Below are 19761 nucleotides of genomic sequence, written 5' to 3' on the forward strand. Positions count from 1 at the left end.
TGTGTCTTTAGTCAAGATTATAAAAGAAATTAATGTACATATTTGGACCTTAAATCCCACAGCTGTACTTTTGAGAGCATTTCTATTTCGGGAATTATAAATATACCTGTACAGTCAATAATCTTTTTTTCAATGCTAGATGAAATGAAAAAGAATTCAGAAATGGATACAGTTTTAGAAAAAGGGGTGTTTAAATATTTTAAAGGTTCCTTTTAAATGTGTTCTAGATTGCAATGGAGCATTACATAGACCCTTCAGAGGGGCAACAAAGGAATCCATTTCAACCAGGGTTTTTGGGCTTTTTTCTAAAAAATATAACCATGGAAAAAAAAACAGTGCTTGGAGATCTATATATAACTGATAAATGTCTTCAGAAACCTTGGATAAGTTGAGGATATGCTTTAGTGGAAACAAACTTCATTGGCAGTTACTACACTACGAGGAAATATATATCTATATCTATCAGAAAATACTAAACCATATGAATATATCAGTAGTGTATATGCAGCATATGTAGAACATGCAATTGGGTTGAAGTAACATCCTGAGTATCTAATGCTTTCTAATAGTCAGCTAATTAACCAGACTAAATCATCTCAACAGCAGCTTTAAAAGTTTTAGAGGTTTAGAAACCTGTCCAGATCATTAAAGCAGGGGTTTACACGTATTCTTCTTATTTTTTTCTTTTGCAGCCAAGACGTTTCCAGTGAAAAACTAAAATTACTAGAGAAATGAGGTGATTTAGGAGTGTAATCATCTTATTGAAATTTTAGACACATTTGATATCTTATTAATTAATCAATTAATCAATTAATTAATTAATGTATCATTATAACTATATCTTTATTAAAACAGATCATTTGTAGTTTGATGTTCAGATGTGAGTTGAAATTATGAATGATTTTTTTTTTTTTTTTTTTTTAAGTGACCCGTCAATCAAATCTTTTATACCAGTCAATATGGGTTTCTACCACTTTACCCCTGTCTAAAAAATAATAATAGAATAACTGCCCCCTGGCTGTATGACATAAACCCCACTATGAAAACTCTGTAGCTGGGCTGAAACGTGAGTAAATCTACATAATGCCTTAACGTTGCCACTTGTTATGTGATAAATGAACAAAGGCTGACTAGTACAAACACTTTCACCAGGTGCTATGAACAATCTTAAATATCTCGAACTCACAGCAGTGATATCAGGAGGAAATTAGATATCAGTTTCGGGATAATGCATGTATTTGCTTGGACCGAGGTAAAGGGTTAGATATCGGGCGGAATCAGTGATATCTGTCTTTTCATGCACAGAATTGTTTAAATACGCTCAAGGTTTGTCGTACTGTATGTCTCATGATCAAGATCAAGGCAGTAAATATGAGAATTTGCTTTCTTACAGGTGATTTTTGGGATTGTGACAGTTTCAAACTCCGTCAATTTACACACGTAATAAATAATAACAACTGATTCAGAACCTTAAAAAAATTCTGAATTTTGCTTAAATATTAGTAGGATTACTTTAGCATTTAGAGTACAGCATATAGCAAGTCTTTGCAATAAAGACCATACATGCTAATCATTGCTTAGTGAAGCTGAGTTAGCAATGTATGATACATTTAGAGTTCGTCTGCAAAATCGCCAGTGAAGTATTTCAGCAAAATGATTCAGGAGTCAAAAATAACTAAACAAAATTGGCAGTGGTTCATTGATTCCAGGTTCATTTACCCACTCTGTTCTGATTAGTGAAGTGACTGCATGATGCACTGAGGCAGAACAAATGTTTGAAAGATGACTGGAGAGAGGAATATGTATCTTTAGATCTTCATCTCTTCAGAGTCCGTAGGTTAAAATGCTAATGCGAAGTGCCACTGTGAAAACATATTGGCTTGAAATTGCCTCGGATAATCACTTCATTTGTTAACTCACTGCAAAATGTTATACTATTTGTAAAAAAACTAATCTGGAAAGTGTAAGGTCTGGTGGTCTTTCACATTAGACTGACAAAGTTCAGTGCCTGTCGAAAGTGTGGAAACACCTCGTCTTTTATACATGTTTGTGGTTTTGTTCCTTTTGTTTCAATACAGCAAACTAAGTTAAGTCAAAAACTCAAAAGAATTCGACAGGATGAAAGATTTGTGGACAGACGAGTCTAAATTTGGCATTTTTGTCTCTAACCCAAGAATTTGTGCAACAGGAAGAACAGGAGAGATAATGTTTGCAGACTGTCTCACCCCCAGAATCCAACATGGAGGTGGAAACTTAATGGTTTGGGGTCATTTTGGAGCAGGGAAGGATGGAGACACTCCATACTTCAACACCATGCAATTCCATCTGGACTGTTGCTTATTACTTGACCGTACGACAAGATAATGAGTGCACGTTTAAGCTCTGTAAGCGTTATTTAGAGAGCAAATAGTCGTCTGGAGTGTCATCTATCATGAAATGGTCTACCCAGTCACGGCACCTAAATCCTGCTGAACTGCTCTGGGATGAAGAAGTGAAGAACAACTTTGGCAGGTTTTACAAGAGACACGGCAAAGTATTCCAGCTGAACGTTTGAATGTCTAATGAAAGGATTTTTCAAAGTAAATAAAGTGGAACTTCTGGAAATGTATATATTTGTTTGGTCGAAATAAAACTTCATACCGTTAGATGCCCTGTTTTTTTGCATTGAAGCAAAAGAAACGTGTCCCTCAACAACCACAGCAATTCAGGAGATAATTTTTCATGACATTTTCAGGTTACTATAAATCATTATGTAGATCATATTTGTAAAATGCTAAATTAAAGGCAAGTTAAAATTATTTTTTTTTTTGTGGGAGACAAAATGACAATGTGATAAAAGCCTTAGTCAGAAAAATGCAATCCTGTGACATTAATGGCTGTGTGTGTAAATATAGGAAAAGTGTTAGGTAGTGTTAGGTAGGTAGTGTTAATCGAGAATTATTTTCACAACATTCATTCTTGAATTATCAGAAATTATAAAAAAGATAAAGCCACCCAAATTCAAAACATTTCGGGGATGTTCTGACAAAAAAAACCCCACATATTTACGAGCCAGAAAAGACGAAACATTCAGAAACAAAAACATTCCTCAGTGTAATGGGTCACCTTAAACTGACCTCAAACATGTGGCAATACTTAAAGCATAATCTACAACATAAAAACAAGAAATCGTAGAAAGAAAGCATGATCACTTGTTATCATTTTGGTTATAACAAAATAAGGGGGGAAAAAAATGTAATGGCTCGAATTTTAAAAGGTGCCAAACAGGACCGGTCCCTGTAGAATGCACTTCCTGGGTCAGCTGAGGTCACAGAGGGACCACTTCCTTCACAGAGGCAAGGGCTGTGTGGATTCGCACATGCAGTCTGTTCTCAAAGTCATATCCTGTACAGTTCTCCTGCAAACATACACACACTCACGACTTCAGTACTCTCCTTACATTAAAATTGACTTGTTCTCACGGTCCACTTTATTAGGAACACATTCATGAAATTCTCTAATCAGTCAATCAAGTGCAGACACAGGAAACGAGCTTCAGTTCATGTTCAGTTCATGAGCAATTGACATGCACCTGCACTGTGTTGTTGCCAGATGATTGGCTAATTGGATAACTGCATGAATAATTGTGAATGTTGGTATATTAGGCTGCTTATAGTATTACAGTATATTCAGTATGGTGTTTAATTTTGTGAAATTCATCTGTATATTCAAATCCCTGAACTTAGTTTTCTTGTTGTAGGTTTTAAAGTCTGATATTTTCTGTTCTCAGCCAGTTTGGATTGTGAAAACTGATATGCCTGTGTTTTAGACCCATGTATTATATAATACATTTATCTCATATTGATCTTCAGCTCTTATCAGAGACATTCCTAGGTATCGCTTCTCACCTGGCCACAGCCTCAGATTATTAAGATTCTAGTACAGACTTCAATCTACAACAATTAACATTTAATTTGCATGAAATAGTCAAAATCCGTGTCTACAGCAACTGCATATGTATCTCCACACACATATAAAACAAATTGGGGGGTTTGGATCATTTAAACTGCCTGTAGAGACTACATTTTTTTCTAAAGTTTATTTCACACTAATACCAATAATTAGCTGAACCGCTCGCAATTATGTTTTCGGAAATTCTGCTGTATGCAAATGCTAATTATTTAGATAATGAGAAGTGATTTGCCTTTCTATGTCATGCCTGGCTGCAACTTCTAAAACCCTCTGTTGAAAGACTCTAATACTGAACCACCTCTGGCACCTGTACAGGCTTTAAGACACTGTGCTAACCTCAGGTAAACATGATTCTCACCTTTGCCTGAAGCAACAGCGACCTTCCTTTTCCCAAAGTCTACAATAAAAAGAAAAAGGAGAATTATTTTCCATCATTTTCAATAATAGTTACATTGAAATTCATGTTATTTCATATTTGCGGCCGAATTTAACTAACGCATGGCATATACAGTATCTCACAAAAGTGAGTACACCCCTCACATTTCAGCAACCATTTTACCACATGTTCTCATGGCACAATACTATAGAAATAAAATGTGGATATATTTTTATATAGTAGTCAATGTGCAGCTTGTATATCAGTATAGATTTACTGTCCTGTAAATATAATTTAACATACAGCCAATATAGTCTAAATAACTGGCAACAAAAGTGAGTACACCCAGAGTCAGGGGTGTCCAATCTTTTCCAAAAAGGACCGGTGTGGGTGCAGGTTTTCATTCCAGCCAATCAATGGTCACACATGATAGTCATTGAAAATGGAGATCATTTGATTTGAACGGGTAGAATTTGGTGTGGACTTGCTTGGTTGGATGAAAACCCGCACCCACACTGACACTTTCTGGAAAAGATTGGACACTCCTGCCCTAAGTGAACATGTCAAAACTGTGTCCAAAGCGTCAATATTTTGTGTGAGTTTCATTGTTATGTTGCGCTGCCTTAATCCTCCTGGGAATAGAATTCACCAGAGCTGCACAGGTTGTTGCTGGGATCCTCTTCCACTCCTCCATAGTGACATCTCGGAGTTGCTGGATGTTAGACATATGGCGCTTTTCCACCTCCTGCTTGATGTGAGCCCCACAGGTGCTCAAAAGGATTTAGGTCTGGAGACATACTTCGCCAGGCATTACCTTCACTGTCAGCTTCCTCAGCAGGGCAGTTGTCATCTTGGCAGTGTGTTTGGGGTCGTTATTATGTTAGAAAACTGCCTTTTGGCCCAGTTTCTGCATCATGTTCTGCTTCAGAATGTCACGGTACATGTTGAAATCCATGTTTTCCTCAGTGAACCGCAGCTTTTCAGTACCAGCAGCACTCATGCAGCCCCAGACCATAATGCTACCACCACCATGCAAGACACAATTTTCTTGGTGCTCCTCACATGCTGAATGCCATCTGAGCCTCATCAGACCACAGGACATTATTCCAGTAATTCATGCTCTTGTACGGGTTGTCTTCAGCAAACTGCTCACAGGCTTTGTTGTGAGCCAGCTTCAAAAGCTTCAGAAACATTCTGCTTCTGCAACCTCTAAAGCAAGGCTGGCAGCACTCATGCATCTGTTTTTGACACACAGCACATGGACTCAGCTTCTTCGATGGACGTTTGCGAGGCCTGTTCCGAGTGGATCCCTTCTTGGAAAACCTCTGTATGACTCCTGGCCACTGTACTGTAACTTAGTTTCAGGCTGTTACAGCTGTTTTCACTTAGGGTGTACTTACTTTTGTTGGCAGCTATTTTGACAGTAATGGCTGTATTAAGTTACTTTTAGAGGACAGTAAATCTATACACATACACGTTTTTATACAGTTACTAGAATATATCCTTATAAGCAAAAAATCCAGGACAGAAATTTTATAGCATCACTTGTTCCCTGGACATCATGTTGTAGGTGTCTTCATACAAACTGTCCTTTACAAACTTTTTTAACTGTCCTTAAGAATCATTTTTATGCTGATTTTTTCTCAGATATGTTTGCTTACCTCAGGTTTGGCCAGTAACACACATCCTAGCTCGTAGTAGGCGTACGGCTGCACGTAAGAGTTGTTCAGTCTGCCCAGCTCATCCCTGGCTGCCATCTGGTACGACTGGATGGTTAAGCGACAACATAAACACAGAGTAGGATAATTAGACTGCAAGCAGCAGCGACATAAATATTTCATAGACGTATGTTCTGCAAAAAGCTTCCAGTTGGAAGTTTTACATGATGCCAGACTTCCAGGCAAATGGATATAAAAGGTAGATAAATGGAAACAAACCTGGACCGCATCTTTAATGTTTCCGAGACACTTCTGTATAGCACCGAGAAAAAGGTGTTTCAAACCATTGCAGTATGGGTCATCCAGACCCTGAAGCACTTGGAGAAGAAAGATGCTGAGAGTTTAGTATGAGAACCCACATTTATATTTATGACATTTGGCAGATTTAGAGCAGACTTGCAAAAGTGCATCAATAAATGCATTCTAATGACTAAAAAAACCTTATCATGGAAAATATACCAGGTGTTTCGTGACTAGCTCTGTTTACAAGGAAGTACTTTATTTATCTACGTTTGCACACTATCACCTTCAAAATAGTTTTATTTAGAAATTCATGTTTGCGCCGTGTTCTTGCTGTCCATGGTGAAATTTCAGACGTGATAAACATGGTCAGAATAGCACTAGTTATCGCAAAACTTTCTAATACCACCTCGTAGTTAGAGAGTTGGACACTAGAGGGAGCACTGTGCAGTGTGAGGTGAGATGAATGCTGTGAGGTAGTGTGGTGTTGGTCTTTGGCCAATGGAATGGAATGGGAGAATGTAAAAAGGTTGTTATGCAGCTGCATTTTAGACCAGTTCCTGAAGCAAAATGTCTTTCAGATGCAGATTTGCCATTGTCCTGTCTTGAGACAGAGACGGAGTAAACATGGCGCCTGAGTGGCCTGTGTGGTCTGATCTGGACCACAAACGTGGATTGATCCGAGAGTAAACAGCTCTCAGAATCCTAATAAACCCTTACCTGAAACCTTGTTTAATTAACACTTTTATCTCACCTTGGCTCATAAGCTGCAGTTTGGAGGATGAGCAGTTTGCAAGAGCCTTCCACAGATAGAGCACCTCCACAACTCCCATAATGCACAGCTCCTGTGTCGCCCCCTGCTTCCTCAATCGCTCTGCCTGTAACCATCGGAGAAGTGAAGAGAGGTTTGAGCGTGATGTCAGATTTTCAGCATGTAATACATTTTTTGCTGTTGTTATTTGTTAGCAGTAGGAAACTCACCCTTCGAAATGCAAACTGCTCAATCTGATTATTCTTGCGTTTAAAGAGCTTGGGGACGTCCCGGAAAACTGCGTTTGCCCCCTCCAAATCCCCCGAAGCACCCTGGCATACTGATTCAACAGAAACATTGGAGAAAACTGTAACATCATTGCCAATACTTATTGCCAAAATTCTGATGGGCATCAGCTCCGAAAGCAGGTCTGGCTGCAGTGTTTATACCAATGTATGGTATTGTGTTTATTTTGCACAAGAACTTTCCACGTGAACATATTTTAAAACGTGCGTGTTCAGTGATACGGTGCCGTTTTTCTGTGCAGGACATTAACATTTACAGAGGTAGTCTTCAGCCACTTTACATTTTTCCGCTGCTGGAAAATATTCAGGACGGAGTTTATATTTTGCGGTTTCTCAGTTGTCGGATGTTCACCTTGTTTTATTTAATTGTGTTCATTTGATATTTTAAAATGTCATACCTTGACAGGAATAGACTCGATTTGTGGTTGTTCCACACGTAACTTAACAACAAGGGGCGTTCTGGTCAAACCGGGACTTGTTACAGGTATAAAAATGAATGCTAGCTTGGCCTGGTACTACACACATTAGCATGTAGCCTATTACTAGCACATGTTGTGAGCTGGTCCAGAGATTGTTCATCAAGATGAAAGGCTACAGTATTAGAGTGTGCATGGAACCGCGTGTAGGGATGAAGTTTCTAGTAAACGAAGGCGAGGGTATCTACAGAAAACTTCATGCACAGTACGGGGATGAGACGATCAAAATTATATACATTATATTCATTCGTTATATTCATTTTTGAGCTTAAAACCTGTCCCTGCCTCGCATTTTCTCATCCCTAAGTCATTTTTGGAGGAATAATAAAAAAAAATCTTTAAGCAAAAAACGTTTTTAGAACCTGAAAGAAACTCTGCTTCAAGCCCTTTCATTTATTATTTGTCAAAAAAAAGAGCAAATGATGAATGAAACGTACCTCCAGTTAGGTAGGCGTAGTAGCACTGGGACCACCGGGACTCATTTTTTAGCCTTTCAAAAGCCTTATAAGCATCTTCAAAGTTCATCTCAATCATACTGCACCACCCTAAGACACACAAACACACACACACACACACACACACACACACAATGGAATCAACAGTTTTACAACACACCCTGACCATTACAGTCTACATGATTTTGTATAGTATATGTATATATATACAGTCATACCGATCTCATAGAGACACACATGTTGGATCTCTCTTTGGTCTGAAGCGAACTCCAGGGCATCATGGAAAGACGCCAGTGCACTGTTTATCTGGCACTGGAAGAAATTTATCAATACATTTTCATAAAAGGACTAATAGTACAGTAAAAGCTTATGTGGCCCTCACAGAAAAAACTCTGATCTAGATGTTAGGCTTCTTGGGTTGCATATACCCACCTCTAACCTCTGCACTCGTCCTCGGAAGAAGATGAAGAGAGAGGAGTTGGGGTAAATTACTGCTTTTTTCTGCAGGATGGTCTTGGCTTCAAGTAGGCCAGCCCGTGAATCAAAGCCATCCAGAGCGAAGAAGGGCTGCACCACTGTGTGGAACCACAACAAAGCCAGCCTACAGGTGTAGATCACAAAGATCACAAAAGAGAACACAATGGAGGTGACATTACTGACTTGGACATCCACTTTTTTTTTGCTTTTCATCCTGCTTTTTTTGCTTTCCATTAGCACATGTTGTATGAAATAACACAAAGGTATAAATAAATGACATCCAAAAAAAAAAAAAAAAAAAAAAAAAAAAAAAAAAGGTTTCAATAAATAAAGCTTACGTGGCCAGAGGTGCTTTCATGTCTCTGCTCTCACTGGCGTAAATGAGCGATGCCAGGCCCTGGTGCCGATCTCCTGGAAATCCCAGCAGGTTGACGAGCTTCAGTAGATGAGGAGGAACCATAGAGATACAGAGATGGAAAAGGCCGTAGCCGAAGCTGACTGAGCCTTTCAGTCGACCCAGGGCCTCCTCCGTCAGCCCACCACTGCTCTCGGCAACGGGTGCGTTGTGATTTGCCTGATCGAACGAGCGTCTGCGACACGCCTCCTGAAGCTGGCTAATGTCACTGTAGCATTTGTTGTACATTTTCCAAGCCTTGCGGAGGATCCAGCCTCCTTTAATGTATGCTGAGATCAATGGAAAGGAATCAGGAGATCATTTTATAGGCATTTTATTTTTTACATCATACTGTATAGTAGCTGTCATTGTCATTAAACAGAATATGACACAAAATATATATATATTAAAAAAACTTCCTTTTACTTCCGTAAAAGAACATCCCATTTCTCATTTAGTCTACATTTGCTGTTATAAAAACCTTCACACTTCTTGGAAGATGTTCCACGAGATTTTGGCGTGTGCTTGTGGAGATTTGTGGAGATTCATTCAGCCACAAGGGTGTTAGGAAAATACAGGTACTGATCCAAGTGATGTCAGGAGGCCTGGGGTGCAGCCAGCGTTTCAATTCATCTCAATGGTGCTCAGTAGGGTTGAGTTCAGAGCTCTATCACAGGAGATCTTACACTCCAAACCATGTAAAGCATAATCTTAATAAAGCTGGCCTTGCACAAGTCTATTATCATGCTGGAACAGGTTTTTGGTTTGAATGCTTCTCCAACCATTCTACACAATTGTGTGCCTCCAAGTTTATGGAAACAGTTTGGGGAAGAACCAGTGTATAGTGTGTTGTGTATAGTGCATGTTTGTATAGAGTGTATATTCTATGTTACCTATTGTGCAAATATGTATAAAGGACATGTTTTTGACTTTACAAAAATACTGGACACTGTTCTAGTATTAAATGTGACTGTAGCAAATGTAGGAAGTTGCAGCTCATCGGATAAGATGTTGAACTTCTAATCGGGTTAGGGTTAGGGTTAGTTCAAATACCACCACCACCACCTTGAAAGGGCCTCAAACACTTCAACCCTCTACTGCTCAGCTATATAACTGAGATAATTTCAAGTCCTGGATAAGTGCATCTCCCAAAATGCCAGAAATGAAATGTAGATTTTGGTAACTGAAAAAAATTGGTGTCAATGGATGATAGTATTTGCAAAAATGATGAAAGGAGATGATTTTTTAAAACTAAATATTGTATAAGCACAGAACAAACTAACAGGAATAATTTTTTTTTTAATCTTATAACATGAAAGTATATTGATAACCTATATAAATGACATAATTAAAAAAAAAAAAAAAAAAAACAAGCATAATTCAAATGATGTGAAATAAAAATACATAATTTTAGTTACAAATGACTGCCATCTTGTTTTTTATCCTGAAAAATCCCCTGTACCAGTATTGAATTTTATTTCAATGCAGGTATTAACATACAGTTAAACCTTATCAATGCAAGAACCAGACCTGAGATTTCCTGCTTGATGAATGAGAGAACAGCGAGGTAGACCTGACAATCAGCAACTATGATCTGCCTTTGGAGCCGATCCAGTATCGCCAGCCCTGAAGTCTGAGAGTCCATCTGGAGAGAGAGGAACAAAAATGGATCTGGCAACTTTAAGAACAGATGGTATTAAACTATTTATGACAAAATAATGTAGGGTGCCCCATTCCCTCACTCGGTTTCTCTTTTACTCTTTTTCATTGTCTCACCCACTCTCACTGTCACTCACAGTCTATTGTCATTTACTGTCTCATCCTCTGTTACTGTCTCACTCTTTGTCCCTCACTGTCTCATTCTCTCTCATTGTAACTCACTGTCTCATTCTCTCTCACTGTTACTTATTCTCTCTCACTGTCACTCACTGTCAATTGTCATTCACTTTCTCATCATCTCTTACTGTCTGACTCATTGTCCCTCACTGTCTCCTTCTCTCTCATTGTAACTCAGTGTCTCATTCTTTCTCACTGTTACTTATTCTCTCTCATTGTCTCACTCACTCTCGGTGCCTATTGTCATTTACTGTCTCATCCTCTCTTACTGTCTCTTTTACTGCCCTACACTGTCTCATTCTCTCTCATTGTAGCTCACTGTCTCACTCACTCTCACTGTTACTTATTCTCTTTCACTGTCTACTCACTCTCACTGTCACTCACTTTAGTCTTCTTTACTGCCACAATCTTTTTCACTCTGTCACTGTGACTCACTGTCTCACTTTCACTCACTATCACTCAATTTTCTCTCACTTGCTTTCACTGTCTAATTCTCTTTCACTGCCTCACACTGTGACTCACTGTTTCTCACTGTCTCACTCTGTCACTCTTATTTACTGTCTCACTCTCTCTCTCTCACTGTTACTCATTGTCTCACTATCTCTCACTGTTTTGCAAACTGCCACTTTTACTCTCTTTCTTACTGTCACTCACTGTCTCTCACTCGATCTTACTGTCTCACTCTCTCTCATTGTCTCTTAATGTCTCACTCCCTTTCTCTCAGTCACTCACTGTTTCTCACTGTCTCACTTTCTTACTGTCACTGACTGTCTCTACCTCTCCTTTACTGTCAACTATTGTCTTACTTTCCCTCAATATCTCACTCTCTCCCTCAATGTCTCTCACACCCTCTAAAACATATACAACCAAGGATGTAGTATTTTAATGTCCATTACAGTTTGCATTCAGGCATACACACAAATGCACGCTTACACTCTTCTTGATTTTATTGCGGATGGTCTCGATGACACCGACACTGTCACTCTCACACAGCTTCTCTGTGGTGCGCAGATCATCACAGGCCATCTGCATCTTCTCTTCCTCAAACGTCATCATGGCATTCTGCAGGCACGAAAAACAACGATTTGATTTCATGACACGTGAGTGGGTGAATGGGTGAGAGAAAGAAAAAACACAAACATTATAATATTTGTTCATTTCTAACCACCTTGGATGTCCATTTAATGCCCACCAGAAATATTTCAAATACGCTTAACCCTACACACTGCACGCTTCAGGCAGCAATAAAAAAATTCGAAAACCCACAACTTGACATTTCATTAAAAAAAAGAGAGTGTTTGCATTAACCTCTGCAAACACACTGTAAATTAACAACCATTAGAAAAACAGGGGGACAAATGTGCTAATCAGAGGAAGTGAACACAATACTGGAAAACAAAGAACCTTTTCTGAAGATACACAAAGACACAAAGACTGAAAGAGAAAAACAAAGGAACAAGTAGAGGAAGGATTCAAAGAAGAATGTGATGCATTTATGTAGTCATACTTTTTTATATACAAATACTATATATAATATATAGTAATAATTATATATACATATATATACACACATCACCTGTAAAAAGTATTGAAGAATCTTGTCACTATAGTTCTTCACACCCACATGCATGTTCCTTTTGTTTGTATGTGACAAACTCCTCATGTAACAGTCTGGAGATTTACTTTGACTAAACAAATAGATACATTTCCAGATTTTCCACTTTATTTTCTTAAATAAAAGCCTGAAAAACAGCTTTACACACTCTGGACAGTTTGTTTCTAAAAACATCCAGCTGAAAAACTTGCCAAAGATGTTCTTCACTAGTTGGAGATTTTTTTCTTGTGATCAAATTCATCCCAGAGCAGTTCAATAGGATTTATGTGCGGTGACTGGACAGGCATTTTTATGATAGACATACACATGTTGTATGGTGAAGTCGGTTCCAATGAGCCGCAGTCCAGACGGATTTGCATGGTGCGAGTTGAAGTATGGATTGGTTGCAATGTTGGGTCAGGATTCCAACCTTCCCTGCTCCTGTAAAACTGTCTGTCAACTTTTTCCAGTTTTTTACTGTCAATTTCTTGTGTGTATTTGCCCTTTACCGGGTTTGTTTCTTTGAAACAAAAGGAACATGCATGTGTCTCAAAAAACAATTATTTAGACCACACTGTTTCTTTCAGATTCTGTTTGGGATGCTGGTATCAGGTCCTCTGCGTGTACAAAAGCAGTAGAGCTAAAAGAAACCCACGCTGACTGATGTTCATCTCCTAGATGTTCATTCGTCTTTTCCAACTCTATTCCTGTCCTGAACGTAATGTAATTGAATGGTAAACAAATGAACCCTTCCTGTTGATTTGTGTTGATTCGGTTAAATGGGCTTCTCTCCTCGGGCTAACGCCGTTCCTTCCTCTCGCGAGGGCGGGTAATAACATCGACGCTCACATTATAGAGCAGCAGCTCTGCCATACGGGGCCATGATACATTCCTGTTTAATCGTGGAAAATCTCTCCCATACTCGTTTACTATTCATCTCGTGTTCAAGCGCTCGCTCTTCATAGAAAATGTTTTATTAGTGATGGGTCATGTGATCTTTACTCTAATTTTGAGGCCACCTAAACATTTTTCACAAAGCACCGATGCAATACAGGGACAAAAGTATTGGGACACCTGACAATTGGTGTCCCAATACTTTTGTTCATAAAATGTAGTTCTAAGATCTTCATCATTTTAAAATCTGCTTATCCCACGGAAACCCATCCTCATTTGGGTGATATCAAGAGTGTGATTATTAATCTTAAAACACTGGAGAGTGAGAACTAAAGCAGAAGGATTAAGGCAGTGCTGGATAACATTGGTGCTCATGCTAAATATTGACACTTTGGACACAGTTTTGACATGTTTACTCAGGGTGTACTCACTATTGTTGCCAGTTATTTTTACAATATTGGCTGTATGGTGAGTAATTTTCAGAAGACAGTAAATCTGTACTGCTATACAAACTGCACATTAACTACTTTAATATATATCCAAATTACATTTCTACAGTGCAGTGGACCCCCGGAACCCCCGCGAGTTCCAAAAATCTGTGCATTTTGGACGCACCCCTGCAGCCCCTATGGTACCTTAGTGAATTAATCTAGACATTATACCAGAAAGTTGGTTCCTTTTTGATGCGTACTTAAAAGAAAATGTGAAGTAATGAACATTGCTTTATTTATCACTTAAAATGAATAACACAAGTTATTCGCGAGTCCTGAACCACGAATTATGGGAGTTTGACTGTATTGTCCTTTGAGAAGATCGTACTAAATAAATGGTTGCTGAACTGTGAGGGGTGTACTTACTTTTGTGAGATACGGTACATCCATTTTTTTCTGCAGCAAAGTTAATCCCTACACTACACTTTTTTATCCCCCTCCCACCCACTCCATCAATGAAGTCCAGAAACTCCAGTTTTCCTGTGTGGAAGTGGAACTTTTCTGATGATCATCCACAAGACCAGATGGACCTCGTTGATTTATTGCACGCTGGGCATCTTGGCATATTAGCAACAGATTGCCAGGAATATTCTTATTTATGTGATTAGGAAGTAACAACGTATGTAAAATGAACAGACTAAAGATTTTCTGTAGCAGTGATGCACAATATCGTGTGTCTGGTTTATGGATGGATGGACGGATGGACAGATAGATAGATAGATAGATAGATAGATAGATAGATAGATAGATAGATAGATAGATAGATAGATAGATAGATAGATAGATAGATAGACAGACAGACAGACAGACAGACAGACAGACAGACAGACAGACAGACAGACAGACAGACAGACAGACAGACAGATAGAATTTGATACACATTATAAAGAAAGCTAAATAAACCCAGCCATTAGGGGGGCACAAGCCAGTGTACTCTTAGTGCCTGAACCAAAGAGATATTTGAAAAATTACATTTTTATATATTTTTTGTACTTATATCAAATCTGTATTTGAACAACTGGTGGCTTTTTCCCTTAGTTATTAAAATAATTTAATTATTTGTAAGATTTCCCCACAAATTATATGCATATGCATAAGTAAGTAAATGTTTTGATTTCAATAGCAATGATGATGTCATTATGATAGTCAGGGCCGGTTCTAGACATTTGGAAAGTATCTGGGCAGTATTTATATCAGAAGCCCCCGACCTTCTTCCTACCACCGTCCGGAATAAATAAAAATCACTTTAAACAAATTTGATCTCTAACCTTTTTATTTATACAAAAAAACTGTTATATTTATATATTAACTTAAACGTGTATATGAATTATACTTTAACTGAGGTCAATACTAAAAAAATTGTATGAAATGTCATCTGAACCAGCTTCTTCTTCTTCCTCGGTCATGACGTCATTAGCGGAGCTACTTAAGTTCTGTAAAGCCACTTAAAAGACAATGTCCATTGTGAAAAGCGCAATAGAAATAAACTCGAACTTGAACTACTCTGTAAAACAGTAATTTGCTTTGATAACGTTTTTCTCCTGACTTTAAAATTTAGTAGTAAGATTTTAACTTCATTATAAATATCTCACACTGACACACTGATTAAATCACCAGGGCTCGTTTGTTCAGTGATTTATTTTCAGTAACACATAAACACTATTTTTTAAGTTTTTGCCCACCCTGTACAGTAAAATGGGGGTAAAATGTCATGCCACTGCTGTTTTTAATTGACAAACTTTTTCTTTTTCTTTTGTATTTTTTAACTCGCGCTGTTTTAAACCGGCTGCAGATAATAATCCATCTTTACATGGCGCTGACGTGAATCAACAAAATACGTCCCAAAACGTCCTACATGCGCTGTCCCTCTAATAAACTTATTTCTAATCCTGTCCATCGTCGTCACTCCCAACGAAAACCTCAACATCTTCAGCTCTGCTACCTCCAGCTCCACCTCCTGTCTTTTACTCAATGCCACTGTCTCTAAACCAGACAACATCTCAGGTCTCACCACAGTCCTATAAACTTTCCCTTTCACTCTCACAGATACTCTTCTATCACAAATCACTCCTGCTATCACTCTTCTCCACCCACTCCACCCTGCCTGCACTCTTTTCCTCACTTCTCTAACACACTCTCCATTACTTTGCACTGTTGATCCCAGGTACCTGAACTCCTCCACCTTCTCCATCTCTTCTCCCTGCAAATGCACCCCTCCACTGCCCTCCCTCTCATTCACACACATGTACTCTGTCTTACTCCTACTAACTTTCATTCCCCTTCTCTCCAGCGTGTACCTCCACCTCTCCAGGCTCTTCTCAACCTGCTCCCTACTCTCACCACAAATCACAATATCATCCACAAACATCATAGTCCATGGAGACTCCTGTCTGACCTCGTCCATCAACCTGTCCATCACCATCATGTCCTCATATAAGTAATATAGCAAATTGACCATCCATTATAAACTTAGATGGCTAGCAAAAAAACACACATTTACAGAGGCATCTATGTTTTCTTTTCCAGAATGAAGTTAAAAAATGAAAGATATGAAACAACCAGTGATAAAAAATTATATATGAAACACTGACCAGGAAGGACACAAAACTGGCTCCGAAGCTCATCAATGGACTGTGGGTCCTGTAAAGAGAAAACATTACAAGAAATAAATTTAAACGACTACATGTGACTTCAGAAATTTTATTTCAGTTTGGTAAGTTTTGGAAAAAAAAACCACCAGTGGGCCAGATGGTATAACAGAGCTTGTAAAGGTGACGAAAAGCGGAATAGCGGCCACATAATGCACAAACGTGAGCTGAATCAGAATCAAAATCCATTTTCTTTTGCCATTAGACATTTATATGAATTAGTAAACAGCCTTAGAATGATTGTATTGCATTTATATGCTACAAAGGATGTAATTATGCCATTTGGACAAATTTTCTCTGTGGCTCTTACATCTATATATGGCCTAAAGCAATATTATCATTTACATTTATAGCATTTGGGAGATGACTTTTTGTTATACAACTGAGAAGTGGAAGGTTAATGGACTTGCTCAAAAGCCCAGCAGTGGTGGTGTTGGGATTTGAACTCATGACCCTTTCAATCAAAAATCAAACATCTTAACCACTGAGCTACCACTTCCCCTTATTGTTTGCCAAGCTACAAATAAGTTATAAACTAACATGAAGTGCCTGTCAAAAGTTAGGGGTCTATTAGGTTTTATGAGATTTGGGGATGTTTTGGAGTAGGGAAGGTTGGAATCCTAAACCAAAATGGCTAACATCACATACTTCAGTTCAAGTCTGAACTGCGCCTCGTTGGCACCGACATCAACGTACAACAAGACAATAAGCCGAAGTGTCTCTTTACGCTCTGTAAGCGTTATTTAGAGTTGTCTGGAGTGTTAGCTAAGTCGAGTGTGTTCAACTTTCCGCTGAAAGTTTGGAGAAGCAAAACTGTCCGGATGCCTCGATTGTGATCTGTATATCGCGCTTAAGATTTTGCACTAGTTTTAAAATTGAGCTACATTTCGAGCTACATCTCGCATGACAGCATTAAGAATCCAGTGTCAAAATTAGTTTGCATTAGTGGGAGTTTGACACCATCATCAAGAACAAGATCAAGAAAATAATTATATCTATAGCTATACTCTTGAATATCCTACCATGTTCTGTATGCATGGCGATTTCTCCCGCTTTAAAACACATGGCATAAATGTAAATACACTTTACACCTGAGTCAATGATATTGCAGGGAATCATCTGTTCAGTAGGCTTACCTGTACCTCTTGAAGAGCTCGTCACTTTCCTTGAACCCATTGTTGAGGAGCATACTTATGCCCTGAAGTGCCAGCTCAGCATCATCCAGCTCTGGCTTCATGTCCAATTGCGGATGGTGCTGATGCTGATGCTGATCGCGGCCTGCCATTGCGCATGCGCTCACACAGAAGGGCGATTAACAACGAACCGAGCAATTCATCCAAATGACAGGCCAAAACCCCAAACAATATTAAACACAGGTTATGATGATATAAAAACACAGCTGGTATTTCACCTTTCTCCCGTTGTGGTGTTTGTTTAAAACCTCCAGGAGACGTGTTTTTAGCGCGTATACGGGGGATAAACACCGATGCTCAGGCCGAACGTCCCCTGCATAGTGCAATCACATTCAAGGAAATCTGTCCTGCGGTTTTACAAATCAATTAGAAGATAAAACCGTAGTTATTGATCGCCATCCTGATCATTCAGGTCGTGTGACAATCCGATCAGAAGCGTAAAAACGAAATGCACTCAGATGTTCTCGCTCTTCATTCATTTCTGCCGGATTTTCCCTAAACGGCGCACCAAAAAGCAGAGAGCTGCAGGGAAACAGGGTTGCCAGATTGTTCCTCCTGCATCCATTGACAATTATTAAACCCGTTTGCAAATCACTACATACTGACCTAAGATATATTTCTAAAACGCGTTCAAGTCTAAATATCAATCTCCAACTTCATAACGAAATAACAATTGTTTTTTTTTTTACTCTTTTCTTTTCTTTTTTCCCAAGATAAATGTACTAAAATGCACTGTTAATAAAGATTTACGCTGAATCTGGCAACCCAAGTTAGCAAGTCACAGCCTATCACTGAACTGGACCACCTTTACTCTGTATGTTTATCCACGGTTGCCAGATTGCTTCATAATACTACAGAAATTGTGCGAATTATGAAGCTTGAAAGTGTGTTATATTGCCGACGACAGAGCTAGGATTTAGCTATACAAAAATTTGGTATAAATTGAAAAGAAACAAACTATTTGAAATATACTTATAATGTAAGATTTTGTTCTAGAAGGAGAGTGATGGAGTGCTGAATCAGATGACCTGGCCTCCACAATCAGTGAAGAAAAAGCAGCCAACATTCACTCAACACCTTTGGAAACTCCTTTTTTGGAAAACCACTCCAGGTAACTCCATTATGAAGCTGTCTTAGAGAAAGCAAAGGGTGTGCAAAGTTTTTATCAAAGCAAAACTTGGCTATTTCGAAGAATTGAAAATCTAAAACATATTCTGGGTTGTTTAACACGTTTTTGTTTACTACATAAATCCATGCGTATTCTTTCAAAGTTTGGATGCCTTCGGTATTAGTGTGCAATGTTTAAAAATAATAAAAAAATATAGGAAAACTACTAAAGGAGAAGCTGCGTCAAATGTTTTAAATGGTACTATATGGTAATATATACAGTATATAAATATATAAATCAACCTCATGGAAAGAAAGTATTTTATCTTAATCTGTATTTGATATATAATGTATATTAAATATACATTTTATACAGTTTTAATTTACATAGTAAACCAAACAGCAACAGCCTATTATTATTATTATTATTATTATTATTATTATTATTATAGATTTTTATTATTAGTAGTAGTATTACCATATAAAACAATTAAGAGTCACACATATTTATGAGACTTGACACTGTAAATATTCGCATTATATGGACAAATTTGCTACTATGATAAGCACCACTCTTCTGGAGAAGTTCTTCATTTTGGGCATATTTCTGAGGATTTGTGCTCTTTCAGCTGAAAGAGCATTAGTGGGATCAGGTACGTAAGCAGGCTGAGGAGACCTGGGGGAAGTCTGTATTCAATTTATCCCAAATGTGTTCAGTGTGGTTTGAGGTCAGAGCTCTGTGCAGGCCACTTGAGTTCTTGCACTTCATTTTTGCCAACTTTATGGGTATCTTCCTGGAGCTTGCTTTGTGTACTACAGAAATGTAAAGCTGGAACATATTTATGCGCTTTAAGT

General features: G+C 38.4%; 1 protein-coding gene across 2 annotated transcripts; it reads right to left on the reverse strand.

The window, feature by feature from the left end:
• On the reverse strand, nucleotides 1–18537 carry ttc39c (tetratricopeptide repeat domain 39C). 2 transcript variants are annotated; one of them, XM_083559216.1, is made up of 15 exons: nucleotides 18018–18392; nucleotides 17743–17884; nucleotides 16550–16598; nucleotides 11913–12041; nucleotides 10674–10788; nucleotides 9088–9433; nucleotides 8705–8873; nucleotides 8491–8584; nucleotides 8255–8362; nucleotides 7267–7376; nucleotides 7040–7163; nucleotides 6265–6362; nucleotides 5989–6093; nucleotides 4310–4348; nucleotides 1–3397 (listed from the first exon to the last, which is right to left on the reverse strand). In XM_083559216.1, exons 2-15 carry the CDS (start codon nucleotides 17841–17843, stop codon nucleotides 3308–3310), a joined length of 1677 nt encoding a protein of 558 aa, XP_083415342.1. In that variant the 5' UTR covers nucleotides 17844–17884; nucleotides 18018–18392; the 3' UTR covers nucleotides 1–3307. The 2 variants fall into 2 exon arrangements, with proteins under 2 accessions (XP_083415342.1, XP_083415341.1); XM_083559215.1 differs by having other exon boundaries at nucleotides 17743–18537.
• Nucleotides 18538–19761: the final 1224 nt, after the last annotated feature.

This window comes from Silurus aristotelis (assembly GCF_946808225.1).
Source record: "Silurus aristotelis genome assembly, chromosome: 13".
In the NCBI taxonomy this organism is placed as follows: Eukaryota; Metazoa; Chordata; class Actinopteri; order Siluriformes; family Siluridae; genus Silurus; species Silurus aristotelis.

What these genes read in the sequence shown, in the direction of transcription:
- ttc39c (XM_083559215.1), bottom strand. Translation starts at nt 17,891, where the DNA reads ATGGCAGGCCGCGATCAGCATCAGCATCAGCACCATCCGCAATTGGAC. An exon ending in GCAATAAAATCAAGAAGAGT is followed by an intron (nt 10,789 to 11,912) that starts GTAAGCGTGCAT and finishes CTCTCTCTCCAG; the next exon opens with ATGGACTCTCAGACTTCAGG. An exon ending in CGCTGTTGCTTCAGGCAAAG is followed by an intron (nt 3,398 to 4,309) that starts GTGAGAATCATG and finishes GTATGTTTGCAG; the next exon opens with GAGAACTGTACAGGATATGA.